Source organism: Daphnia pulicaria, chromosome 1, assembly GCF_021234035.1.
Source record: "Daphnia pulicaria isolate SC F1-1A chromosome 1, SC_F0-13Bv2, whole genome shotgun sequence".
In the NCBI taxonomy this organism is placed as follows: domain Eukaryota; kingdom Metazoa; phylum Arthropoda; class Branchiopoda; order Diplostraca; family Daphniidae; genus Daphnia; species Daphnia pulicaria.
The window spans coordinates 7496260-7522909 of record NC_060913.1 but is presented as its reverse complement, the minus strand read 5'-3'; the positions used below and the strand labels follow the sequence as shown (position 1 = coordinate 7522909).

At 37.9% G+C, this 26650-nt stretch overlaps 7 protein-coding genes across 8 annotated transcripts; 3 read left to right on the top strand and 4 right to left on the bottom strand.

Annotated features, from left to right (window-relative positions):
- Nucleotides 1-1863: 1863 nt before the first annotated feature.
- On the bottom strand, nucleotides 1864-2580 carry LOC124321079 (adhesive plaque matrix protein-like). Its single transcript, XM_046783987.1, has 2 exons — nucleotides 2515-2580; nucleotides 1864-2441 (listed from the first exon to the last, which is right to left on the bottom strand). Exons 1-2 carry the CDS (start codon nucleotides 2518-2520, stop codon nucleotides 2013-2015), a joined length of 435 nt encoding a protein of 144 aa, XP_046639943.1. The 5' UTR covers nucleotides 2521-2580; the 3' UTR covers nucleotides 1864-2012.
- Nucleotides 2581-3756: 1176 nt separating this feature from the next.
- Nucleotides 3757-4309, bottom strand: LOC124332113 (adhesive plaque matrix protein-like). Its single transcript, XM_046788862.1, has 2 exons — nucleotides 4254-4309; nucleotides 3757-4182 (listed from the first exon to the last, which is right to left on the bottom strand). The coding sequence occupies exons 1-2, from the start codon at nucleotides 4257-4259 to the stop codon at nucleotides 3757-3759; spliced, it is 432 nt and encodes a 143-aa protein (XP_046644818.1). The 5' UTR covers nucleotides 4260-4309.
- Nucleotides 4310-5385: 1076 nt separating this feature from the next.
- Nucleotides 5386-5953, bottom strand: LOC124350240 (early nodulin-75-like). The gene is made up of 2 exons (XM_046801356.1): nucleotides 5918-5953; nucleotides 5386-5860 (listed from the first exon to the last, which is right to left on the bottom strand). The coding sequence occupies exons 1-2, from the start codon at nucleotides 5921-5923 to the stop codon at nucleotides 5477-5479; spliced, it is 390 nt and encodes a 129-aa protein (XP_046657312.1). The 5' UTR covers nucleotides 5924-5953; the 3' UTR covers nucleotides 5386-5476.
- Nucleotides 5954-6481: 528 nt separating this feature from the next.
- On the top strand, nucleotides 6482-13602 carry LOC124328893 (adhesive plaque matrix protein-like). 2 transcript variants are annotated; one of them, XM_046787740.1, is made up of 3 exons: nucleotides 6482-6561; nucleotides 6635-7034; nucleotides 13459-13602. In XM_046787740.1, exons 1-3 carry the CDS (start codon nucleotides 6556-6558, stop codon nucleotides 13503-13505), a joined length of 453 nt encoding a protein of 150 aa, XP_046643696.1. In that variant the 5' UTR covers nucleotides 6482-6555; the 3' UTR covers nucleotides 13506-13602. The 2 variants fall into 2 exon arrangements, with proteins under 2 accessions (XP_046643696.1, XP_046643703.1); XM_046787747.1 differs by lacking the exons at nucleotides 6482-6561; nucleotides 6635-7034 and adding an exon at nucleotides 12948-13009 and having other exon boundaries at nucleotides 13083-13602.
- Nucleotides 9117-9745, bottom strand: LOC124328909 (repetitive proline-rich cell wall protein 1-like). The gene is made up of 2 exons (XM_046787752.1): nucleotides 9690-9745; nucleotides 9117-9618 (listed from the first exon to the last, which is right to left on the bottom strand). The coding sequence occupies exons 1-2, from the start codon at nucleotides 9693-9695 to the stop codon at nucleotides 9193-9195; spliced, it is 432 nt and encodes a 143-aa protein (XP_046643708.1). The 5' UTR covers nucleotides 9696-9745; the 3' UTR covers nucleotides 9117-9192.
- Nucleotides 13603-15277: 1675 nt separating the features above from the next.
- Nucleotides 15278-15919, top strand: LOC124321272 (adhesive plaque matrix protein-like). Its single transcript, XM_046784189.1, has 2 exons — nucleotides 15278-15361; nucleotides 15432-15919. The coding sequence occupies exons 1-2, from the start codon at nucleotides 15356-15358 to the stop codon at nucleotides 15828-15830; spliced, it is 405 nt and encodes a 134-aa protein (XP_046640145.1). The 5' UTR covers nucleotides 15278-15355; the 3' UTR covers nucleotides 15831-15919.
- A 4721-nt stretch (nucleotides 15920-20640) lies between these two features.
- Nucleotides 20641-23398, top strand: LOC124312928 (zinc finger protein 678-like). The gene is made up of 6 exons (XM_046777507.1): nucleotides 20641-21578; nucleotides 21656-22029; nucleotides 22094-22188; nucleotides 22255-22638; nucleotides 22709-22901; nucleotides 22980-23398. Exons 1-6 carry the CDS (start codon nucleotides 20849-20851, stop codon nucleotides 23322-23324), a joined length of 2121 nt encoding a protein of 706 aa, XP_046633463.1. The 5' UTR covers nucleotides 20641-20848; the 3' UTR covers nucleotides 23325-23398.
- The last annotated feature ends 3252 nt before the right edge of the window (nucleotides 23399-26650 follow it).

The window sequence follows — 26650 nt, the reverse complement described above, 5'->3', positions numbered from 1 at the left end:
TTTTAACATTTGATTATTATTTATTAGTACTTGAACTTCTCCTTGAAACATGAATTACCTTTAGTTTTTTATTTATATATCACAATCTGCAATAAACTACTGAAAGTTGTTTTCGGAAATCCCTATGCGTAAATTTGCTTTCTTCTTTATTACCGCAAACTGAAAATAACGTATGTAAGGAAAGGTGGGGTTATTTGGACCGGTTTTAGTTTTTCTCGTGTAAGGCCTTTCCTAATCATCTGATTTGTAAAATAACTTTTTTATTTTATTTGTCTCACTTTTTTCTATCTCCAGTATTTTTATTTTTTTTTAGAGTCGTTAGTTTTTCCTCTACCGATTTTTGAAGTTGCGGAAAAAAATTGGGCATGGAAAAATTCGGAGTATATATGGGACAGGGCGAAACACTCAAAATTAAGCACTTAAATATTGTTATAAATTAATAAAAAAAATATCATGCTGTTATATTGGCCACCTAGTATTTTTTTTAGCTATGTTTTTAGGTTATTGCTAAATTAAGAAAATAAATTTTTTAAAAACTATTATTTTCTCAGCGTTGCCCTTGAGTTAAGCTCCACCCATTACAGACTCCCATTTGGTCCTAATTTACCCCATATTTTCGTTCCAAATATCCCCTAAAAACGCTTTTGGAAAAACTTGAATTATAAAACACATTTTTAAAGTAAAAAAATTTATTTTTTTTAAATTAAAGATAAAAGGTTTACCTACACTTTTACTATCTGACTTTTCTTTTAAAATTTAGAAATTTTAAGTAAATTCCAAAAACTCCTGAGTTTTTTTAAGAATTTTAGAGGGCTTTTTCTATTTATTAAAAAACTAAAAAACTTTAAGTACAAAAGTAATGATTTTTTATGGAATAAAGTAGTGGAGACCGGGGCTATGTGGAACATTTTTTTTCTTTACGCTGCCATTTAAATAAAAATAAGAATTATGAAAAAATAAAAGTATAGGGGTGATTCCCTGGCATTTATTTACATTGGGTAATTTTTTCATTTTTTTTTTTGTTGAATCATTTAATAGTTATGTGATGAAATGCCAAAAAACAAAAAAATGTAGGGTTAAAGGGAACAGAGCCAGGGGTACAATGGAACATTGTTTTTCTCTGCAACGGCTTAATTATATTTATTAAATAATGCACTGGTGAAAAGGAAATTCATTTCCCTTTCAGAAGTGCTGTATTTTTATTAATTTTATAGAGTAGAAGTGGAGATACTATCAAAAACGTTTTTTCGACAATTTTTCCTTAGTTTTGGTCGCCAGGGGGCGTTTTTCTTGAAATAAAGTTTATCTGGCAATACCTGTTTAACATATGCTGTATATATTTCGTAATTTTTAGACAAAATGTACATATAAAAATTGCCCTTTACATTTTAGCCCTTAGTCCCACATAGCCCCGGTCTCCCCTAGATACCTATGAACAATATCATGTATTAATTTTAGAATTTTCTAACTAAATTAAACATTTTTTAATTTTCTTTTTCACATAGTACAACGGGCTATATATTCCCCCTCTCCCCTATGATAGAAGCTAGACCACGAAATAATAAAGGGAACCTGAGGTCTCCACACACTTAATTGTGCACCATACAAATTCGAGGTAACTACAATTTAAGCGTGTTAACTACAAATTTGTAAATAATCCCGACATTTGCCCGGTTTTTTATTTGAATCTGTGTGTCATCAGTGTGCAGTTAATTGTTCTTAAATTTGAATGTTTACCGTAGAAATAAACGGTAAGGCATATAAATTCACTAATAACGTCTTTAAGGAGACACAAATTAATATTGACGGTAACGTTATCACGCACTGACTGCAACGATCGAGAAATTATATTTCAAGTATCAATTATGAACAAAATCATATTTATTTTACATGCAGTTTATTGTCAGTAATACGAATTGGTTTATCAACATTTTAACATTTACTAAAAAAAACAAAATATGGATTAGATTCGCAGGTATTTTTACAAGATCACTTATGTAACTTAGACTTTGTTAATATTTGACTGGATATGTTGGGGCGTAGGAAGGATACTGTGGTGGAGACGAGTAAGTCGGTTTGTGTTCCGGATACGCAGGCTTGTATGCGGGTTTGTAAGCTGGTGCCGGGTGGGCATACGTTGGTTCATGGTAAGCCGGTTTATGTTCGGTATAAGCTGGCTTATACTCTGGGTAAGTGGGTTTGTAAGCTGTTTCTGCGTAGTACGGCTTTTGAGTTGGATATTCTGGCTTGTACTCCGGCTTGTATTCAGGCTTGTATTCCGGCTTATACTCCGGCTTGTACTCCGGCTTGTACTCCGGCTTGTATTCGGGCTTATACTCTGGCTTGTACTCCGGCTTGTATTCGGGGTAGTAGCTAGGCTGATAATAGGGTGTTTGGTCAGCAACAACGGCTGCAATTAAAGCGGCGATGATTAATAAGACCTATTATGAAACATTATATTATTTCCCTATTAGTCGAATTTCTTTCAATAAAAATGGTTAAAAAAATTTAAACCTTCATATTGTTTAAGATTATGTTCTTGAACAAAGGATGAATTGATGACTGATGCTTTTCCACTGATGTCTGGTAGGTTTTATACTTACTGGAGTGATACGCATTCTTTTTACGATGGTTTTCTGACAGAATTTGGCTAATAGAAAATAAGAACCAGTAACATTTTTGCGGTTGTTCATTTCATTTTCATTAATCCAAGTTTTGGCAATGTATTTTCCCTCTTAATTCTTGCGGGATTTTCTCCTTGCTGAGGTATGCCAAAAATAGAAAATCTATCGGAAACCACCAATGATATGGTCAATCCCGCATAAGCCTATCTTAGAGAAAATAGGGCGACGTCTTAATGATCAGTCTCGTGTGTCTTTCACGCTCCAACGCTCTCATTCCATCATCGTATCCCTTTTTATTTGTGTTTTTTCCCACTTATTGCTCGAAAATTATTTTTTTTTCTCTATTTTATATATTCTTTTCTGCAATTGTAGACTACCAGGAATTTTTCGAAAAATATCTGCGCATATTTTCTGCTTGGTCTTATTATTGCAGACCGTCGTGATGTTACGGTATACACCATAAAATAATTTAGTGAACCATTTGCCTCAAAACACTTGCGCCACCCAAACGACGATGTACAATACGGTAATACTTGCAAGGCAAGGTGAATTTCCGTCATTTATTAACACAAAATCTTGATTAAAATTTCTGAAGTTGATTAGTCATTTAATTATGGATCAAATTTGAGTGAGAAATGTTGGCAATAAAATATAGGCTACTTACTTATGATAAATGATATCTAGATGTTACGACATTTAAAATTATGTCAGTATATGTGTAGCAGGTGTGCAGTTATTAGATTTTGATTACTATATGATTAGACAACACTACACTGTAGCATTAGAGAACCCTTTCAAAATATAATGACCTAAATTTCTTCCTTCTTCCAATCTTTTCGAGTTTCAGAGTGAGTGAGTCGTCAGCCACATCGAAGAAAACGAAAACAATTAGTTAATCCGTTATTCGCATCAAGAATAATATTCTTGAAAGTGCACTTGATCTTCATGGGTGACTGATTTGAACGAGGAGAAGTTCAGGTACCAATAAATAATAATTAAATGTTAAAAATGACACAAAGAGAAAGAGACTGAAAATGACAAGAATCTTGAGCGAAAAAAATTTATTGAAACGCAAAGTGAAATTCATCGCAGACAAATTTACATGATAAGCTACATGATAGACGCAATTGTTTTAATATTTGACTGGATATGTTGGGGCGTAGGAAGGATACTGTGGTGGAGACGAGTAAGTCGGTTTGTGTTCCGGATACGCAGGCTTGTATCCGGGTTTGTAAGCTGGTGCCGGGTGGGCATACGTTGGTTCATGGTAAGCCGGTTTATGTTCGGTATAAGCTGGCTTATACTCTGGGTAAGTGGGTTTGTAAGCTGGTTCTGCGTAGTACGGCTTTTGAGTTGGATATTCTGGCTTGTACTCCGGCTTGTATTCAGGCTTGTATTCCGGCTTATACTCCGGCTTGTACTCCGGCTTGTACTCCGGCTTATATTCGGGCTTATACTCTGGCTTGTACTCCGGCTTGTATTCGGGGTAGTAGCTAGGCTGATAATAGGGTGCTTGGTCAGCAACAACAGCAGCAATTAAAACGGCGATGATTAAGACCTAATGAAACATTAAATTGACTTTTAATGAACACATCGTCTGAACATCTCATTAAAAATGAATCAACAAACCTTCATGTTGTTTTAGTTGATATTACTGCACGCCAGCTGAATGGATAACTGATGCCTTTCTGCTGACGTCTGGTTGTTTTTATACATATACTAGCTAGATTGACACACCTCCTTTGGTGATGGTTTCCTGATACAATTCGGCAAATAGAAAAAAAGAGCAGGGACAATTTGGGTGTTTTTTATTTCAATTCATCGAATCAAGTAATTGCCGATACATTTTCACTTTTTATTTTTGCGGAAAATTTCTCCTTGAGGTGTGCCGAAGCCAAATAGGAAATCTATCGGAAACCACCACTGCTGATGGGCATTCTCCTATTATCTTGCAGGAAATATCTTATTTACCGAATCTCATGAGGCTCTCTGGCCATCACGGTTTGAATCGCCATAGATTCCGATCGATTCTCTATTTGTTGCATTGTTCCTTCACACTTCTTGCTTAAGAAAATAAATTATCTTGTTCTTCTAATCTGCCACAGACTAGACTGCTGTTGATTTTTTTTTTGGTAATTGTCTTTGGTATTATCAGCTTGCGTCTTATTAAAAAAGTTCGTTGTGATCTATAGGGAGATCCCACGAAATAATAAAAAGAACCCATGGCCTAAAAAACACTCATGCATGCATTATATCCCAGATGGTGATGAACTTACAAGGCAAGAAAAACGGGCATAATTTCTTGTATTCAAAATACAAGTCATTTAATCTAAATTGCTCAAGAGCTGATTACAACTTCTTATGAAAATATATGTATTTTATTTTACTTGAAAATTGAAAATAAAACTTCAGCGACAAACTGGTAGAATGATCTAGACGTTTTACTTCCTTTTCTATTGGAGCATTTGTATCACAGTTTCACAGATGTGCAATTTTTTAAATTGCTTTTTAATCACCCAAAAAGTGCTGCAGAGGCCAACGCCCAAAATATGCTGAGCTGAAATCGGAATAAGTCAATGCAGTGTCGCTTGATAACGATTTTGTCTTGCGAATTGAAGAAAATAGGAAAAACATTCGGTAAAACCATAATTCGCTTAGATTATTATTCCTGAAAAAAGCATTTGACATTTAAAGCCGACGGTTTCAAAAATAAAGCCTAGAAAGAAATATTCACAAAAATTGTAATAAATGATACAAAATCTTGATATTGACGAAAGATTTATTGAAACGAAAGATGAAATTCATCACAGATAAATTTACATGACGAACAGTGTGAGTGACGCTGCTGTTTTTTAATATTTGACTGGATATGTTGGGGCGTATGAAGGATACTGTGGTGGAGACGAGTAAGTCGGTTTGTATTCCGGATACGCAGGCTTGTATGCGGGTTTGTAGGCTGGGGCCGGGTGGGCATACGTTGGTTCGTGGTAAGCCGGTTTGTGCTCGGTATAAGCTGGCTTATACTCTGGGTAAGTTGGCTTGTAAGATGGTTCGGCGTAGTACGGTTTTTGATTTGGATATTCTGGCTTGTATTCGGGCTTGTATTCCGGTTTATACTCCGGCTTGTATTCCGGCTTGTACTCGGGTTTGTATTCCGGATAGGGAGAATAACTCGGCTGATAATAAGGTGCTTGGTCAGCAACAACAGCAACAATTAAAGCTGTGACGTATAAGACCTGGAAAAATTGTTTGTCATTTTATTGAGTTTTTTTTGAAAATTAGAATTATTATACCTTCATGATTGTGGCGTAGTGATGTTTTTTTTTTACAGCAGCTGAATGTAACTGATGCCTTCTTCACGTTCCATCCGTGTTTTTATACTGGGTAAAATTTTCTTCCTCTACTTTTGCTGTTCATTCCGGCAGATATTCTGTAAAGGAAAAATGTGAAAAATCTACAAAGAGAATTTTGCGGTTTTCTATCAAATATCGAATACTCCAACTAAGGAAGCATCTTGGTCATATTTTTCACTTTCAACATCAGATGGAAGAATTGTGACGGAAGAATTTTCTTCTGTATGCGGCAAAATATACTTATGATTCTGGGAAATAATTTAATGAAAGTTCCGTGTTACCCACACCAAACCGTACCAATGCGAAAACTATAGCTTATTAGCTGTACAGTAAAAATATTGTGAACACTTTCTTGGCGAATGAAGTAAAACCACACCGTCAATATAGCCTATCAACATATTGTGAACACTTTCTTGTCGAATTGAAGTAAAAACCACACCGTAAATATAGCCTATCAACATTGAGGCAAAAGCAGGAAGAGAACAAATGTGATAATCCAGTATAAAAACATCCAGTAGCCATCGGAAAAGTATCAGTTGTCCAATCGGTCTTCGTACAGTTACATCATCTAAAACAACATGAAGGTATGCTGACCATACTTTGTTAAAAAAATACATGAAGTAGTGTTTGTTATAAAACAATTTAATATCTTATTAGGTTTTAATCATCGCCGCTTTAATTGTTGCCGTTGCTGCTGATCAAGCATATCATCATCAGCCAAACTACTCCCCTTACCCAGAGTACAAGCCGGAGTACAAGCCGGAATACAAGCCGGAGTACAAGCCGGAATACAAGCCAGAATACAAGCCCGAATACAAGCCCGAATACAAGCCCGAATACAAGCCGGAGTATAAACCAGAGTACAAGCCAGAATATCCAACTCAAAAGCCGTACTATGCAGAACCAGCTTACAAGCCTACTTACCCCGAGTATAAGCCAGCTTATACCGAGCACAAACCGGCTTATCATGAACCAACGTATGTCCACCCGGCCCCAGCCTACAAACCCGCATACAAGCCTGCGTATCCGGAATACAAACCGACTTACTCGTCTCCACCACAGTATTCTTCTTACACCCCAACATATCCAGTCAAATATTAAAAAACAGCAGCGTCACTCACATTGTTCATCATGTAAATTTGTCTGTGATGAATTACACTTTGCGTTTCAATAAATTGTTGTCTCTCAAGATTCATTGTAATTTTTTAACATTTGATTATTATTTATTAGTACTTGAACTTCTCCTTGAAACATGAATTACCTTTAGTTTTTTATTTATATATCACAATCTGCAATAAACTACTGAAAGTTGTTTTCGGAAATCCCTATGCGTAAATTTGCTTTCTTCTTTATTGCCGCAAACTGAAAATAACGTATGTAAGGAAAGGTGGGGTTATTTGGACCGGTTTTAGTTTTTCTCGTGTAAGGCCTTTCCTAATCATCTGATTTGTAAAATAACTTTTTTATTTTATTTGTCTCACTTTTTTCTATCTCCAGTATTTTTATTTTTTTTAGAGTCGTTAGTTTTTCCTCTACCGATTTTTGAAGTTGCGGAAAAAAATTGGGCATGGAAAAATTCGGAGTTTATATGGGACAGGGCGAAACACTCAAAATTAAGCACTTAAATATTGTTATAAATTAATAAAAAAAATATCATGCTGTTATATTGGCCACCTAGTATTTTTTTTAGCTATGTTTTTAGGTTATTGCTAAATTAAGAAAATAAATTTTTTAAAAACTATTATTTTCTCAGCGTTGCCCTTGAGTTAAGCTCCACCCATTACAGACTCCCATTTGGTCCTAATTTACCCCATATTTTCGTTCCAAATATCCCCTAAAAACGCTTTTGGAAAAACTTGAATTATAAAACACATTTTTAAAGTAAAAAAATTTATTTTTTTTAAATTAAAGATAAAAGGTTTACCTACACTTTTACTATCTGACTTTTCTTTTAAAATTTAGAAATTTTAAGTAAATTCCAAAAACTCCTGAGTTTTTTTAAGAATTTTAGAGGGCTTTTTCTATTTATTAAAAAACTAAAAAACTTTAAGTACAAAAGTAATGATTTTTTATGGAATAAAGTAGTGGAGACCGGGGCTATGTGGAACATTTTTTTTCTTTACGCTGCCATTTAAATAAAAATAAGAATTATGAAAAAATAAAAGTATAGGGGTGATTCCCTGGCATTTATTTAGATTGGGTAATTTTTTCATTTTTTTTTTTGTTGAATCATTTAATAGTTATGTGATGAAATGCCAAAAAACAAAAAAATGTAGGGTTAAAGGGAACAGAGCCAGGGGTACAATGGAACATTGTTTTTCTCTGCAACGGCTTAATTATATTTATTAAATAATGCACTGGTGAAAAGGAAATTCATTTCCCTTTCAGAAGTGCTGTATTTTTATTAATTTTATAGAGTAGAAGTGGAGATACTATCAAAAACGTTTTTTCGACAAGTTTTCCTTAGTTTTGGTCGCCAGGGGGCGTTTTTCTTGAAATAAAGTTTATCTGGCAATACCTGTTTAACATATGCTGTATATATTTCGTAATTTTTAGACAAAATGTACATATAAAAATTGCCCTTTACATTTTAGCCCCTAGTCCCACATAGCCCCGGTCTCCCCTAGATACCTATGAACAATATCATGTATTAATTTTAGAATTTTCTAACTAAATTAAACATTTTTTAATTTTCTTTTTCACATAGTACAACGGGCTATATATTCCCCCTCTCCCCTATGATAGAAGCTAGACCACGAAATAATAAAGGGAACCTGAGGTCTCCACACACTTAATTGTGCACCATACAAATTCGAGGTAACTACAATTTAAGCGTGTTAACTACAAATTTGTAAATAATCCCGACATTTGCCCGGTTTTTTATTTGAATCTGTGTGTCATCAGTGTGCAGTTAATTGTTCTTAAATTTGAATGTTTACCGTAGAAATAAACGGTAAGGCATATAAATTCACTAATAACGTCTTTAAGGAGACACAAATTAATATTGACGGTAACGTTATCACGCACTGACTGCAACGATCGAGAAATTATATTTCAAGTATCAATTATGAACAAAATCATATTTATTTTACATGCAGTTTATTGTCAGTAATACGAATTGGTTTATCAACATTTTAACATTTACTAAAAAAAAACAAAATATGGATTAGATTCGCAGGTATTTTTACAAGATCACTTATGTAACTTAGACTTTGTTAATATTTGACTGGATATGTTGGGGCGTAGGAAGGATACTGTGGTGGAGACGAGTAAGTCGGTTTGTGTTCCGGATACGCAGGCTTGTATGCGGGTTTGTAAGCTGGTGCCGGGTGGGCATACGTTGGTTCATGGTAAGCCGGTTTATGTTCGGTATAAGCTGGCTTATACTCTGGGTAAGTGGGTTTGTAAGCTGGTTCTGCGTAGTACGGCTTTTGAGTTGGATATTCCGGCTTGTACTCCGGCTTGTATTCAGGCTTGTATTCCGGCTTATACTCCGGCTTGTACTCCGGCTTGTACTCCGGCTTGTATTCGGGCTTATACTCTGGCTTGTACTCCGGCTTGTATTCGGGGTAGTAGCTAGGCTGATAATAGGGTGCTTGGTCAGCAACAACAGCAGCAATTAAAACGGCGATGATTAAGACCTAATGAAACATTAAATTGACTTTTAATGAACACATCGTCTGAACATCTCATTAAAAATGAATCAACAAACCTTCATGTTGTTTTAGTTGATATTACTGCACGCCAGCTGAATGGATAACTGATGCCTTTCTGCTGACGTCTGGTTGTTTTTATACATATACTAGCTAGATTGACACACCTCCTTTGGTGATGGTTTCCTGATACAATTCGGCAAATAGAAAAAAAGAGCAGGGACAATTTGGGTGTTTTTTATTTCAATTCATCGAATCAAGTAATTGCCGATACATTTTCACTTTTTATTTTTGCGGAAAATTTCTCCTTGAGGTGTGCCGAAGCCAAATAGGAAATCTATCGGAAACCACCACTGCTGATGGGCATTCTCCTATTATCTTGCAGGAAATATCTTATTTACCGAATCTCATGAGGCTCTCTGGCCATCACGGTTTGAATCGACATAGATTCCGATCGATTCTCTATTTGTTGCATTGTTCCTTCACACTTCTTGCTTAAGAAAATAAATTATCTTGTTCTTCTAATCTGCCACAGACTAGACTGCTGTTGATTTTTTTTTGGTAATTGTCTTTGGTATTATCAGCTTGCGTCTTATTAAAAAAGTTCGTTGTGATCTATAGGGAGATCCCACGAAATAATAAAAAGAACCCATGGCCTAAAAAACACTCATGCATGCATTATATCCCAGATGGTGATGAACTTACAAGGCAAGAAAAACGGGCATAATTTCTTGTATTCAAAATACAAGTCATTTAATCTAAATTGCTCAAGAGCTGATTACAACTTCTTATGAAAATATATGTATCTTAATTTACTTGAAAATTGAAAATAAAACTTCAGCGACTAACTGGTAGAATGATCTAGACGTTTTACTTCCTTTTCTATTGGAGCATTTGTATCACAGTTTCACAGATGTGCAATTTTTTAAATTGCTTTTTAATCACCCAAAAAGTGCTGCAGAGGCCAACGCCCAAAATATGCTGAGCTGAAATCGGAATAAGTCAATGCAGTGTCGCTTGATAACGATTTTGTCTTGCGAATTGAAGAAAATAGGAAAAACATTCGGTAAAACCATAATTCGCTTAGATTATTATTCCTGAAAAAAGCATTTGACATTTAAAGCCGACGGTTTCAAAAAGAAAAGAAGTTCAAGCCTGAAAAAGAAATATTCACAAAAATTGTAATAAATGATACAAAATCTTGATATTGACGAAAGATTTATTGAAACGAAAGATGAAATTCATCACAGATAAATTTACATGACAAACAGTGTGAGTGACGCTGCTGTTTTTTAATATTTGACTGGATATGTTGGGGCGTATGAAGGATACTGTGGTGGAGACGAGTAAGTCGGTTTGTATTCCGGATACGCAGGCTTGTATGCGGGTTTGTAGGCTGGGGCTGGGTGGGCATACGTTGGTTCATGGTAAGCCGGTTTGTGCTCGGTATAAGCTGGCTTTTATTCTGGGTAAGTGGGTTTGTAAGCTGGTTCTGCGTAGTACGGTCTTTGAGTTGGATATTCCGGCTTGTACTCTGGCTTGTATTCCGGCTTTTACTCTGGCTTGTACTCCGGCTTGTACTCTGGCTTGTACTCCGGCTTGTGTTCTGGATAGGGAGAGTAGCTCGACTGATAATAGGGAGCTTGGTCAGCAACAACGGCAACAATTAAAGCGGCGATTATTAAGACCTAATAAAATTATTTGTCATTTTGGTAGACACTGCTGAATGTCCTTATTTAAAATAGAATTAACAAACCTTCATGTTTATTAGATGATATTATTAAGCTAATACGAAGGATGAATTGATAAGTGATACTTTTCTTCTATGTACTGGTTGTTTTTATATGTTTTGGAGTGAGACACCTCCCTTGGGGATGGTCTCCTGATAATATTCTATCAATTGCGAGTAGTAACAGGGACAATTGTTGCGGTATTTCGTTTTCAATTTTATCGATTCACTATTTATTTTAGCAAAAATTTCTCTACGAGTTATTGCAAAAACAAAAACAAAATTAAATAAATAAAAACCACCAGACATGGACATGCCAGCCTTGTCTTAAGGAAATATAGGTTGACGTCTTAATTATCACTATCAGTCTCATGTGGTTTCCTTCTCCAACGCTACAATCCATCATCAATTCCTTATTTGTTGCTTTGTTCCTGCACAACCTTGAATTAGAAAATGAATTGCCTTTCTCTATTTAATTAAGATAATAATCTGCAATAGACTGAGACTATAAATTTTTTCAGGAATTTTCGTGCGTATATTTTGCTTTTGCTTTGCTTTTTTAAAAATCTTTATTACCCTATTGAAGTCTGTATATGATTGATGTATGACAGATTCCATACCACTGAGATCTCCATACACTTAATTGTGCGTCATCCAAACTGGATTTAACTACAATGTAAGCTTTATAACCACTAACTGGTAAATGATCCCCACATTTGCCTGTTTCTTTATTTGACTTGGGTGTCCCCAGCAGTATGTATAGTTGTTATTAAATTTGGATTTTTAGCACAAAAAACGGTGAGGCGTATAAAAAACCACTTATTAAGACGTCTTTGAAGAGATATACGACATTAATAGTCACGGCAACGTTACCACGCGCTGACTGCATAAAAAACAATCGAGAAATTATATTTGAAATGTCATATTTATCATACCTTCAGTTTATTGTCAGTAATACGAATTGGTTTATCAACATTTTAACATTTAGTAAAACACAAAATATAGATTTGATTCGCCGGTATTTTTACAAGATCAACTATGTAACTTGGGCTTTGTTAATATTTGACTGGATATGTTGGGGCGTAGGAAGGATACTGTGGTGGAGACGAGTAAGTCGGTTTGTATTCCGGATACGCAGGCTTGTATGCGGGTTTGTAGGCTGGGGCCGGGTGGGCATACGTTGGTTCGTGGTAAGCCGGTTTGTGCTCGGTATGAAAAATGCGAAAAATCTACAAAGAGAATTTTTGCGGTTTTCTATCAAATATCGAATACTCCAACTAAGGAAGCATCTTGGTCATATTTTTCACTTTCAACATCAGATGGGAGAATTGTGACGGAAGAATTTTCTTCTGTATGCGGCCAAATATACTTGATTCTGGGAAATAATTTAATGAAAATTCCGTGTTACCCGCACCAAACCGTACCAATGCGAAAGCTATAGCTTATTAGCTATACAGTAAAAATATTGTGAACACTTTCTTGGCGAATTGAAGTAAAAACCACACCGTCAATATAGCCTATCAACATTGAGGCGAAAGCAGGAGGAGAACAAATGTGATAATCCAGTATAAAAACATCCAGTAGCCATCGGAAAAGCATCAGTTGTCCATTCGGTCTTCGTACAGTTACATCATCTAAAACAACATGAAGGTATGCTGACCATACTTTGTTAAAAAAATACATGAAGTAGTGTTTGTTATAAAACAATTTAATGTCTTATTATGTTTTAATCATCACCGCTTTAATTGTTGCCGTTGCTGCTGATCAAGCATATCATCATCAGCCAAACTACTCCTCCTACCCAGAGTACAAGCCGGAATACAAGCCGGAGTACAAGCCCGAATACAAGCCCGAATACAAGCCCGAATACAAGCCCGAATACAAGCCGGAGTATAAGCCAGAGTATAAGCCGGAATATCCAACTCAAAAGCCGTACTATGCAGAACCAGCTTACAAGCCTACTTACCCAGAGTATAAGCCAGCTTATACCGAGCACAAACCGGCTTATCATGAACCAACGTATGCCCACCCGGCCCCAGCCTACAAACCCTCATACAAACCTGCGTATCCGGAATACAAACCGACTTACTCATCTTCACCACAGTATCATCCTTCCTACGCCCCAACATATCCAATCAAATATTAAAACAACTGCGTCTTCCATATAGCTCATCATTTAAATTTGTCTGAGATGAATTTTACTTGATGTTTTTATCGGTTTTAATAATTTTTTTGTCTCTGAAGAATAATTACCATTTTTATCAATGGATGTTCATTTTCATATTAGTTGAACCTCTCATTAGAATCAGTCACGCATGAGTCATGAAGTTCAAGTTCAATTTCAACAATATTATTCTTGGTGCGATTGATGGTTTTACCTTTTGTTTTCTTGCTATCTTCGATGTGTAGGATCACTCAGGAATCTGAACAAGAACGGAAGAGGAGAAGAAATTCATAGATATTCAAATCAGGTTTTTTTAAAAGAGGTCTCTGTGGCACTTTGGTGTTCTTTAATTTAAATGTACACAACTGGACACCTGTGGCAAACGTACTTAAATTTAAAAAAGCCGAATGTACTGTATATATACATAAATAATTTACTTATTAGCTTAATGGGGTAAAAAAGGCGTTTTTCTCGGCGTTCCAAAAAATCAAATTTTTGTCGGAACGCAACGATTTTTTTTTTTCTGTAGCTATAGTGTGTAGGAATAAGCTAATTTTTTTCAGATTTTTGCAATCAAGGGAAGGTAACTTTTAAATCGAGTCCTAAGTTTGGGAACGCTCCGTAGAGCCATTTCCACCCAGCGCGCCTTTTTCTCTGTTAAACAGAGAAATCGCGCGCTTATGAGGGAGCAAGCGTGGGGGAAATGGGTGGGGAAGAAAGGGATAAGAACGGCAATAAAATAAAAACCGTTTTCAATTTAAAAATTACTACATTAAATAAGACGCGAAAAATCTGACAATGAAGAATGTTGTTTATCTATTGAATCTCTTCATTTCAGAGTTTTCCGCGTCTTCCTAGCTCTACCCGTTCTGTAGTTATCCCCCCTTAAAGTACCCTAATTTGTATATAGCTTTACGGAACGTTCTCAAACTAAGGGCTCGATTTAAAAGTTACCCTTCCCTTGATTGCAAAAATCTGAAAACAAAATTAGCTTATTCCTCCACACTATGGCTACGGCCCAAAAAAAATCGTCGTGTTCCGACGAAAATTTGATTTTTGGGAACGCCGAGAAAAACGCCTTTTTCCTTAAGATTCTCTCGCGTGTTCCCAAACTTTGGATAGGTACTGTAGTAATTGACTAAGCAACTTCAGAAATTTTGAATCAAGTTTTCTGTACGATAGATGACGTCAATTATTTTCCCTGCCTTGCAAGTACAGTACATCACGATTTGGATTATGCACCAGTCTTTGAAGAATTCAATTTCACTTAATTATTTTGTGGGGTATACCATAATACATCATGAGTCATGACGGTCTTTGATAATCAAACACGAGAAGGAAATAAACCAAACTTTTCCCGGGGAAAAAAATCCACAGTTAGTCTATTGCAGATAAGAAGATATAAAATTGAGAAAGATAATTAATTTTCAAGCAAGAAGTGAAACACAAATAAAAAGGGATACTATGATGGATTATGGAGCGTTGGAGCGAGAAAGTCACACGAGACTGATCATTAAGACGTCGCCCTATTTTCTCTAAGATAGGCCAATGCGGGATTGACCATCATTGGTGGTTTCCGATAGATTTCCTATTTGGCTTTGGCATACCTCAAGGAGAAATTTCCGCAAAAATGAAGAGTGAAAATATTTGATGAAATTGAAATGAAACCGCAAATTTTTCCTCCTGTTCTTATTTTCGATTTGCAGAATTGTATCAGCAAACCATCGCCAAAGAAGGTGTGTCGCTCCAATACGTATAAAATATACCAGACATCAGCGGAAAAGCATCAGTTATTCATTCATCCTTTGTACAAGAACATAATCTAAAACAAGATGAAGGTTTGACATTTTTCAAATTTTAATTTTAAAAAGTTAGATATTAATAGAGCAATTCCATGTTTCATTACAGGTCTTTTTAATCATCGCCGTTTTAATTGCAGCCGTTGTTGCTGACCAAGCACCCTATTATCAGCAGCCTAGCTACTACCCCGAATACAAGCCAGAGCAGTACAAGCCGGAGTATAAGCCGGAGTACAAGCCCGAATACAAGCCCAAATACAAGCCAGAGTACAAGCCGGAATATCCAAATCAAAAGCCGTTCTACGCCGAACCAGCTTACAAGCCCACTTACCCAGAGTATAAGCCAGCTTATACCGAGCACAAACCGGCTTACCATGAACCAACGTATGCCCACCCGGCCCCAGCCTACAAACCTGCATACAGGCCTGCGTATCCGGAATACAGACCGACTTACTCGTCTCCACCACAGTATCCTTCTTACGCCCCAACTTATCCTGTCAAATACTAAAACGAAAGATTTGCCTACACTTGATTCACCGTAAATTTGTCTGTGATGAATTTAACTTTTCGTTTCAATAAATGTTCTTTGTATTGCGATTTATCGGATTTTATCAGATTTCTTATACTTTCCTTACCAAGGTTATCCGCACGTATCTGCTAAAGTTTTTCGGAATCCTTATTTCCGCTAGGGTCTGGTCATATTGTTAATTGCATTCATCAGGAAATGCTGTAGCCTACGTCGAGTAAAGTTATATCCCCATATAGTTTTTTGATCCAGGAACTTTTGAAAATTTCAAGTTTTTAATCGCCATTTAACACGATACCGTAATGATCAAAATATTTAATTGTAAAGTATTCCTTGAAATTGAAAGAACCTCTCGCGATATCTCTCTTCTGTCGTCTTCTGAGTATTAATTTAAAAATTTTTATTCCTACATTTCTATTAAAGATGTTGATATCTTCAAGGACGACAGCTCTTCTATACTGTACATGAATCCAGATGTTAATTATGTAGACTATATGTATGCGGTCTACCAACATCAAAGCAACTGTGTTTTAATGAGTGATGAATGATACAGCCAAAATGGCAAGAGTATAAGCTATATGCAGAATGTGTTTGACTTTCGAAAAGATGTATTTGGGTTAAAATATCAAAAGATTCGTGAGACTTCTTCACTCTGCCCGAATAGTTTCCAATAAGAATGAAGCATCCTCATCCTAATTCCAACAATTTCTTTTTGCCGGAAGTTTATCTCGTCTCTTAAAAATCCTCCAACCAGATTATATTTTCAATACTCTCTTTCAAGATCAACGTACGGAGGAACAAGGAAGTTAACTTTAAAAATTAACTGCCATTTTAAGTACTCATAAATGTTCAAAAATCAGGTAACGATGAAACATCAAGGTTTAACGCGAAGCAATAAATCAGTCTTTGGCTTTTGGCTCTATACTGATAATAACTGATAGTCCTTATTTATCAAAAATGAATCATTTTTCTCAATCGGACCAAGAATATCATGATTTTTGGCCAAGTTTTCGGTTCCCAGACTGGCTCGTTTTCTTCGATAGGGTAGACATAATTGTACCTATAGTCATGTTGAGGATAGGTATTATACGGCTTGGAAATGGGTGCCGGATTATAGCCGCGAAATTCCTGTTGCTTGGGAGCGTACTCTTTCTTATTGTACAGCGATTGGCTGGAAACTGCAATCACCAATAGAGCGACGACGATGGAGACCTATAGAATACATAACTTTTTAGTTTGGACTGGCTATGCGTAACAACGTTTGGCTCAATTTGGAACAAAATCATACTTTCATGTTTGATGAGGAGCTGCAACTGCCAGGGCAGTAAAACTCAACTGAAATCCTTACAGCACACTAGTATAACAATTCAGACTTGTAGGGGTTCTTGTTTTTCACAAACTGTTTTGCAAAAGCGGACAGTAAATTGAATTTATACCAACGTGGATGACGCTAGACTCCTCCTCTTGCTGCTTTCGTCTGGCGTAAGACTTGTTTTTATATCAGCAGCCGTACGTATATACACTCAATGAATTCACAGTGGATAAAATTTAGTCCGGTATGTGACTACTTTCGTTTTCATTTTTACTTTTACTTCGCGGGCCGTCGGAAAGTGATCAATTATTAGAAAGGTATTTCTTATTGCTTTATGCGCACCCATTAAGGATGGATGAGCGCTGCCTCTGCGCATCGCAGTCACGTTTAACTCACGAAGGCTCAGCACTTAGTCACGCTCCGATGGCGAAGGATGGTCTCATCTTTTTTACATCATCCACACCGGGAGTGCTTTCAAATTAGAAAATTTCTGAGTTCCCCATCAATCTCTCTAACCTCTTACTTTTATTATTTTTTTTTACCGTAGCCAATTTTGTTTTCAGTTGTGGTTATGTTGTTTGCAAACTGACTGGATTTGCCGAGGCGTAAGAAAACAGAGAGGAAAAAACACAGGAAGCTCATGAATTTTTGAACGGACCAAACCGGTTTCAAAGTAGGCCACTTGAACGTGAACCTACAGTTCGTGGAACATTATGCTGCTTGCTAAATGGAAAAAATGTATTTCCAAGAACCTGAACAGACACGATAACATCTGTTTTTTTTTTTGTTTTTTTTTTTGTTTTTTTTTCACTTCAAGTTTTCTCTTTTATTGTGTTGGTATCGCAATCTCAAAAGATTATCTTGAAATTTTTTATAGGAATCATATGAAAGAGATTTTTGTTCGCATTCGCCTGACATTCACGCCACCAGGAACCGCAATTCGTGAGCTGTGAGAAGGTTTGAATTTTTTTAGATCGTCAAGGTCCACTGATTATCAAAGTTGCGAAATGCTTCGATTACTTGACAAACGTAGAAAACCTAATTGTTTCGTAACGTTGTGCTGTTTTTCTATATTCCCAAGGACTTGCGGGGTGTGACCTATCGTGTTTTTCTACTGACGACGACGGAGACGACAGAGTCGGAGTAAAAGTTGCAGTGTCGATGACACGACATTCATTTGTCACGACAGAGATGATGAGTCTAGTCGGGGTCTAGTCTACATTGCAGGCTCTAACTGTGCCAGAATTATTTTCAAGCTCAATTTGTACATTGTCGTGACGTTGATGAATGGACCACCCCTGCCCAGCTGGTCAATAAGTCATACACAATTAAGCAGAAGTAGAGAGAACTGGTGTAGTTAATGTACGCTTATAAGGTTATTCATTATCAAGACATGTTATGGACCCCTCGGATGCGTCAAAAAAGTTAGCGCTAATTTCTTTTTTGCTCCATCATCAATCAATAACTCCGGGCTATTATTGGGAACAACAGTAATGCATGATCGTGGTAAAAAGACTGCCTGGCAGATAATAAGCAGAGGTTTCCAGATTTATTTTTTCTTTCTGTAGGGCTTCCGCTCCCTGCTGGTAGGGTGAAACTGGCTGAAATCCAAACGTGTCGGAAAAAAACCCATTTTCTTTATTGTTGTTGTTGTCTTCTAATTCCGTTCGGTTTTCGTTCTGATGATAAATTAAGGATGTGGTGGTTGTACACAATTCCTTTATCCAAATTGAACTGACCTTATACATTTAAATGTCCATAAATATTTCAACCTTATTATAACTTTAATGGCGTGGCGAAAAAGTCGTGTCACAACTTGTCACGCGCGTTAAATATCAAATGTAACGACTCACGATGTAGTACTATGTCTATAGTCTAATTCTCCCCCTTTCATTGTGGTGACAAGCTTGCCGAATAAGAAATTCCGTGGTCTAGGTAGTACCTGTTAGCCTGTTACCGGTATAAGAAAGTTTTATTCTATGGGTTAGTTGAAATGGTTGTTGCCATTGCAATCTTACTGACATACCAGAAACATGCCGGTAAAGTATATATCTGAAATAATTTATGGCCAGAATGTTGTGAAGCGCTCTTGCCTAATTAGCCTATGTATCCCACCAGGCTGAAAAATTGAAAGCGAAACGTTGTCGACGGACTACAATTCCTAGTCAGATATGATTGCTCACATCTACGGAAAACACGCGATTTATTTTCGTGGGAATTGGGTAATTGTTGAATAAAATATATGTTGGTTCTTTTTTTTTTTTTCATTTCCATATTTTTCCTTTTTAAAAAATTCTTGTAAAATCCCGCTGCTTTCTCCTCTTCTTTTACGGTTACGGATAATTTACTTTTGTTGAAGTCTCAATCTCCGAATTATATGTCTGCAATGACTTTTTAACTTCCTTCTTTTTTTTCTATTTTGAATTCGCATCTTGTAAGAGATTCATATAGGTAGTAATATCGTATTTATATCTCACATGGCAATTAGAAATTTTTGTTGCATAATCATAACCTACAGTATATTGACTATAGTCTGTATGCATCATTCCCAAACCTTGAGACTTTGTGACAGATTGGACACACTCTGCTATGCATACAAGTGCACACAAGGTCCAACGCGGCCAACGTCTGGTTCAAATCTGGAACTTGAATAGGATATGCAGTAAAACATCCTTTTTGGAACAGATGTCTCATTGTGGGATTGAAAAACCACTACCCGTCAGAGCTAATAGCGGGCTAGTCATGAGCTAACGAAATAAACGCGAACCCATTCGTCAGCCGGGAGCAAATCAGATTGTCGAGAGAATTAATCGCCGTTCAACAAGCATCAGTAAAGCAGCCAAAGAAAATGTTCCAGAAATTTCTAGTTAGTTCATTGTTAACAGCATAAAAATTATACTAGAGCCTCTTGATTATTTCATTTTAATTCGGATTTATTGTAATCAGCTATTTGCCACCATCTTTGCGATGATTATCATCACCGCTCAATCTTCGCCAGCTGATGAAACGGAAAACTTAGTGCGACAGGATCAGTTCTTTATCTGTAGAGGAGGCTGTAAGTCTTGTGATCATGGATATAATTTAATGTCAAGTTTAATTGGAACATGTTATTTGTATAAATCGGCAAGGTAAAACGACTAATGCAAGTATTTTTATTCGTTTTATGTAGCCTCTTGCACGAGCAGTACAACATGTTCCATTTACATTTTCTTCAGAACTTGTCGCAACGGCCAATGCTGCACGCGTTAAAAATGATCATCCACTTCCAAACAATACGACATAAGGATTTAAACCACTAATCACCAACATTAGTTTTGCTATTATTTGTTTCTTTTTACAGTTTAGTTTCAGTTCTTTTCTGCTCTTATTAATCTCTTACAATGCATTTTCATAAAAAATTGGGTTAAAAGCATTAAACTTATAAACCACAAATGTAAATTGTTGTTCGTATGACGCATAGATGTTACCAGCAAGCAGCAATCACGCTTCACGCGATTTTCACGTTGAAAGACCGTTAGGAATTGGAATAGGCAGTTTGGCAACCGCGCAATTCGGAAATGCAGTATTATTGTTTTTTGTAACCGTCTGTCAAATGACAATAACAGCAGCCTTCGAAAAAAGCAATCGTTACATTATTTGAGCTTAATTTTATTTAGTATTATTTTCTGCGAACTAACATATTGGTAAAATGTATATAATGTTACATGATCAAACGGCGAACTCGATTCCCATTTGTCGACTGTGCGGTGTACAATGTCTGGATATATCTTACCTTGACATATTTGGAGATGCTGAACGATATTTGGCTTTCGCCATTCAAAAATATCTTGAAATTGAAGTTTCTGACAAAGAAACATATTCAAAAAATGTTTGTCATAATTGTAGTGGGAGGGTTGAGGAGTGGAGCGTGTTTTACCATAAGTGCCACGAGGTTCAGTCCCTGTTTAAAGACCCACCTCTAATACTGGAGGAATCCAGGATTGTTCCAGTAGAAGAACCAATTGTTTTGCAGAATGAAACTATTTCGAACCATCTCACCAAGCTGGTGGAAGAATATGTACAAGATGATTCAGTTGTTACAGAAAAAATTCCACCTGCAGCAGTCCTTGAGGAGGCCATGGATGCAACAGGAATCAAGCCTGAAGACAGCATAGAGACCAATCAAGATGATGCAGACTCTGTTGAAGGAGAAGATGATCAATTGTCTGTAACTGAAGATGAATTTGAAGAAGAGTTGAACTCGGAAAGTGATGAGCACTCAGATGACTCGAATGAAGAAAAAAAGAAACAAAAACCAAGGCACAAAAAGTTCATGTTTAACATCCCTTTCCTGGAGACAAAAGTTGGAAGACAATTTACCCCTGCAGAGAAAGTTAAACTTCAAAAGCACATCAGTAAAAGACAAAACACCCTGATATGTATGTGACAAAGCTTCAAACTGAAAATATGTTATTATCATTTTTAAATCTAAAATTCTATCTTTTTTTTTTTACAGATGAAATGCTGATAGGTGGCGGGCCCGGCCAGTTATGGGAATGCCAAGTTTGCCAAAAAGCCATCAAGGGCCGAGCTTGCGAGGTGACCAAGCATTACCTTAAAATGCATCAAGTGCAACCTATCTTCCCTTGTCACGCTTGTGATTACACCAGCCGAACGGAGAAGATGTATCAGGCTCACCGCATGAGTCACCTCGTCGAGTATCCGTGTGAGCACTGCGGAAAGGTTTTCAGTCAGCATTCACGACTTGTCTACCACATGAATTCGCACACGAACGAGCGCGAATTTGAGTGCGACATTTGCCAGAAAAAGTTTAACACTGCCCAGTACGTAAACACTCATAAACGTAAAGTCCACGGAGACCAGGAGAAGGTATTTCGCCCACACAAAATCATTACTAACTTGTAAAATCTAAAGAAATCACCTTCTTTTTTAGCTCCTAAAGTACACCTGCGAGTTATGTGGTATGCGTTTTAAGTATAAGAATCATCTGCAGTACCACCAAAAGAGACACCCCACGGACGAGAATCCGTAAGGATAGCCAATACCTTTTTATTCGCCAAAGCCTTATCTTGTCTTATTCACTGGTTTTTGCAGGTTGCCTTACAGTTGCAAGTATTGCGAAGAACATTTTATGACACGGGCTGAGCAGCTGGCGCATAGTAACACGGTTCACGCCGGCGAAGGTGATTTTGTCTGCCATCTTTGCGGGAAGAAGATGAAGACGATCCTGTCGTTGGAGAACCACGTCAAACTTCACAGCGGACTCAAGGAATTCAAGTGTGAAGCCTGTGGCTCCGCCTTTGCCACCAACCACAGTCTCAAGTGTCACAAGAAGATACACGAGAGAGGGCCGGACAACAGTTTGCAGTACGTTTGCCACGTTTGTCAGAAGCCCATGAGCAATAAAAGCTCACTCAACCAGCATTTGAAGACCCACCAGAGCACGAAACCGCACCAGTGTCAGCACTGCAGCGCCTCGTAAATGAATTTCAAATTTTTCCGGAAATGTTTCACAAATCAGTGGGGTTCTTCATTTTCTCGTTTCCAGGTTCATCCACAAGAATCGACTGGAGATTCACATGCGAAAGCACACGGGCGAGTTCCCTCACACCTGCGTGGATTGTGGCAAGGGATTCCGCAGCACGAGCAGCATGAACAGTCACCGGCAGTATGTCCACAGCGAGCGCAAGTTTGCCTGCGAAATCTGCCAGAAAGCTTTCAAGACGCCCAGGGATCTTAAGGTGAATCATTACACTTTAAAATTTATCCCCATCGTCTTCATGTTTCTGTATATTAAATTGTTTTTATTCCTCAATCAGGTTCATTCAACATTGCACACGGGCGAGAAGCCCAACATTTGCCCGATTTGCGGCAAGGCCTTCCGGGTGCGGGCCAATTACTTTAAACACAGGAAGATCCACTTGCGAGCCAACAACTCTAATCAGCCAGACGCTCAGGCAGAGACGGCGGGTGAGAATCCGGCGGAGGAACCGGAAGACGAAGAGGAAGAAGAGGAGGAAAGAGGCGGTCAAGCCGAAGGCGATCCCGGTGAAATGCCGGTGGAAGAAGCCGCCCCCCATCATCACAGTCTCGTTCCGGCCGTTGTGGCCAGCACAACCGGAGATTTCTTCCAGTTTGCCAACGAACAACAGTGGATCACCTAATAGTTTGGCTGTAGCCGATTCTGTCCCCATATCCAACCCATCTTCAGCACTTTATACACACAAATTTTTATCTATTTAGACCCGAAGGATTTTTCTTAAGGGAAGCGTGTCGAGGTGGATTCATGATTGTTCTCAATAGAGGGAAATTCAAACGATTAACAAAGAAAATCTTCGGTTTCGGATTGATGCTAACGTAGGTACTGGCCGAGGCCCGAGGCCGGCAAAATGACGATCTTCCGGCCGTTGTTTACAATCCCGTCCGATAGATGGGAACCCTACCGCTGTAGTACTACTACTACTACGTCTCGGTGTTTTTTTTTGCAGGCTAAATGTGCCCGTTTGTGTTGTTGTGATGATACCAAAAAGTGTTTCCGTGGGCGGCGCAACGGTATGTGTGTGTGTGGATGTGGCGTGTCAATCGTCGGTGTTGTGATTTCGTGGGTGGAGCACCACCACACAAGAGTTTGGCGTGTGCCTGGCTGGCTGGCTGGCTGCTGCTGGCCTTCGCCGGCTCACCAGTAAACGAGTCACGGCCCACCTCTTTCATCCGCACTGCTGCTGTTGCTTCTTTTTATTGTTGTTGCTTCTCGAAATTAAGGGGGTTGGTTTGGTTAGTTTGGGGGGGGAGGGACATGGACACGACCAACTGAAATACTTTAATGGGGCCCAGCGAAAAAAAAAATAAAGAGAATGCAAGAGAAAAGAAGATAACGAAATAAAATAAAAAACCAGAAGAGAGAAGGGCGGAGAGAAAAAAAAAGGGCAAAACAACAACTCGCCAGCTGTTTCTATTATTTTATACTTCTTGTCTCTTTGGCCTGTGATTTCCCCCCCCCTTTTTTTTTATTTCTTTTTGAAGCTTATTTCCAAAATGTCGGAGGTTCAAATGGGAAAGAAAAGAAGAAGAAAAAAAAAAGTTGCCACCAAGTCTCACCGTTCTGTTAAAGAAAAGGTATATAGAAATGGCGTGGCCAACAAGATAGAGCCAGAGAATGTCTTGTTCGTGTGTCTCCTCGACGACGGAGGAATTCGAACAAGTCGAATAACTTTGCGGTTGCCTCGGCTAAATTTATTCCGGTGAGTCTCTCTTTCTCTCTCTTCTCTTCGTTGTGTGTCGCTTATCTCCGACTCCGGAAAAATAAAAATTAAAAAAAAAAAGAAGAAGAGCAGAGCAGCAAGCGGCGGAGTAGCAGGAAGTCTCGAGCGTCGAGTCGAGATGGGCTATGACACGCTCGCACAGTTGTTAACGCAGCATTGGAATAACGACGGTGGTAAACACACACACGCAACACACACACAATTCTTCTTCTTCTTTTTTTTAAATTATTATTTCACTTTCTATTCCCTCTGAACCAAACAAGAAAGAGATAGGGGAATGAGATTTTCCGTTTGGCCTTCATTAGATTTCCGCGTGTTTTATTCCATTTGCTTTTCTTTGCGTTCCGTTTCTCTGTGTGTGTCTCAAGTCGTTTTTTTTTTCTTTTTACTCGAATTGAGAGTGTGGCACCCAGACAGTCCAGCAGACACAACAGGCCATTGATTACTCACCGAGAGAATGAGAATAATGACAATGCTTTTGGCAAGCGACCGTTCTAACTGCGCTGGGATAGTTTTTCTTCTTCTTTTTTTGCGCCGAGCTACAGACGTCGCAGCTGGGAGATTTAGCGCGATTCGCAGTCAAGTGTGTGAAGGATCATCTTACTCTGCGCAGCATCCCTGTGTCGCTTCGGAAAATTTCATTATCAATCACTAATTCCCTTCAACTTAATTATATGGATCCTTCCGTTAGCGTGAAAAGCGCGCGGATCGTTTCATCTCTCGCCGGTCGGGAGAAACGATTGCCGATTGGTCGTCAGGGTATGTGGTGCACGTGGTTTCTTTAGATATACTACTACGTTACAGAAAAAGAAAACGACAAATAAAACACTGCGCCGCTCACGATAGAGAGATTTAGCCCGCAATCGCGGAGCTGGAAAGGCGTGGAACTCGTTGTCTTTGATCAACAATCGATCCATCACGGACCGTAAAAAATAAAAAAAAAAACAAAAAAAAGATTGCGGAGGAATTTATCCCTGGTAGCGGCCATCGAATTTCCAGGACTTCTTTTTCTCTTTTTGTAGGCAAGTTCATTTTGTGGGGCTTCGTTTTTGGAGTGGTTGGTGAACCACAAAATACAACGGCGCTAGGTATTCTGGTGCCGAAAAGTCTGAATTCTCCGAATTATGAGCCCTGCTTGCCAAAAGACAAAAACGGACAAACTAAATCAACTCTAGACTCTATAATAGAACATTGATACAACTTGATGTGGCTTTTTTTTAAAAGTTGTTTTTCAACTCTCTCTCTCTCCCGCTCGGGCGCGTTTGGCAATTTCGGTCGATTCGTGACGTCACCGGAAACTCGGCTGGTTGCAAAAGTCTTGACACATTTGAAAGGTTAGACGGAAGAGTTTGTCAAAAGATTCAACGGCTGATGAGAGACGACAAGTGAGTGCCCATTTTCGAAAAAAATAAAATAAAAATAAAAATAACGCGCGTAGAAACTCTTAAGAGAATGTTTAAAAAAAAAATTCGAAAATCTTTCCGACGAAAAATAGCGGAAGGAAAAAAAAATTCCGGGTCCCAACCGGATGGTGGTGTCGCAACCGTCAACATCAGAGCAAAAAGGGAGATGGACGTCGCTGCATGTGCGATGGGGTCAAAATACCGAAATCTTTTTCTCCTCTCTCTCTCAAAACTTTGTTTTACAAAAGAGACTGGCGGGCCAAAATGTTTTAGTGGGAGGGGGGACGGGGACACACGTCGGGTATGCCCCGTCAAGTCGAAACAACATTGATGTATCTGTTGTCGCCCTAGTGCAAAAACAACAAAAAATAATTCCACAAAATCTTCCCGGACCCAGCGCCAACTAGAGAAAGATGATCTGAACTTTTCTTTTCTTTTTTTTCGGGTAGAAAATAAAAACCGATTGCCGCAGCAGCAGCGTCCCAGAATGTTAATTGGGCGCCTCCGCATCTTTTCTTCCTGATGGTCCCTACACACATATTTAAAGAAATATACAGTTGATGAAATTAAAAAGAATAAAAAAGGTCTTTCCCGTTATTCTTCACCTCTTGTTGGCGATAGGGGGGGACAGACAGACACTGTGATGGAAATGTTTCATTTTGAATTCGGTTGGTTGTGTGTGGGAAATAATCTAAACGGGTCGACACTTCAGTTTCTCTCGTCTTCAGAGAGATCCCAGAATAAACCGCCTGTATAACTGTCTTTCGTTACTGTTATTGTTGTTGTTGGTATTTTCTCAATCTTATATGCTCGTTCTCTCACGGC

What these genes read in the sequence shown, in the direction of transcription:
- LOC124312928 (XM_046777507.1), top strand. Translation starts at nt 20,849, where the DNA reads ATGTATATAATGTTACATGATCAAACGGCGAACTCGATTCCCATTTGT. An exon ending in CACCCCACGGACGAGAATCC is followed by an intron (nt 22,189 to 22,254) that starts GTAAGGATAGCC and finishes TGGTTTTTGCAG; the next exon opens with GTTGCCTTACAGTTGCAAGT. An exon ending in AGACGCCCAGGGATCTTAAG is followed by an intron (nt 22,902 to 22,979) that starts GTGAATCATTAC and finishes TTCCTCAATCAG; the next exon opens with GTTCATTCAACATTGCACAC.
- LOC124328893 (XM_046787740.1), top strand. An exon ending in ACCGACTTACTCGTCTCCAC is followed by an intron (nt 7,035 to 13,458) that starts CACAGTATTCTT and finishes ACTCATCTTCAC; the next exon opens with CACAGTATCATCCTTCCTAC.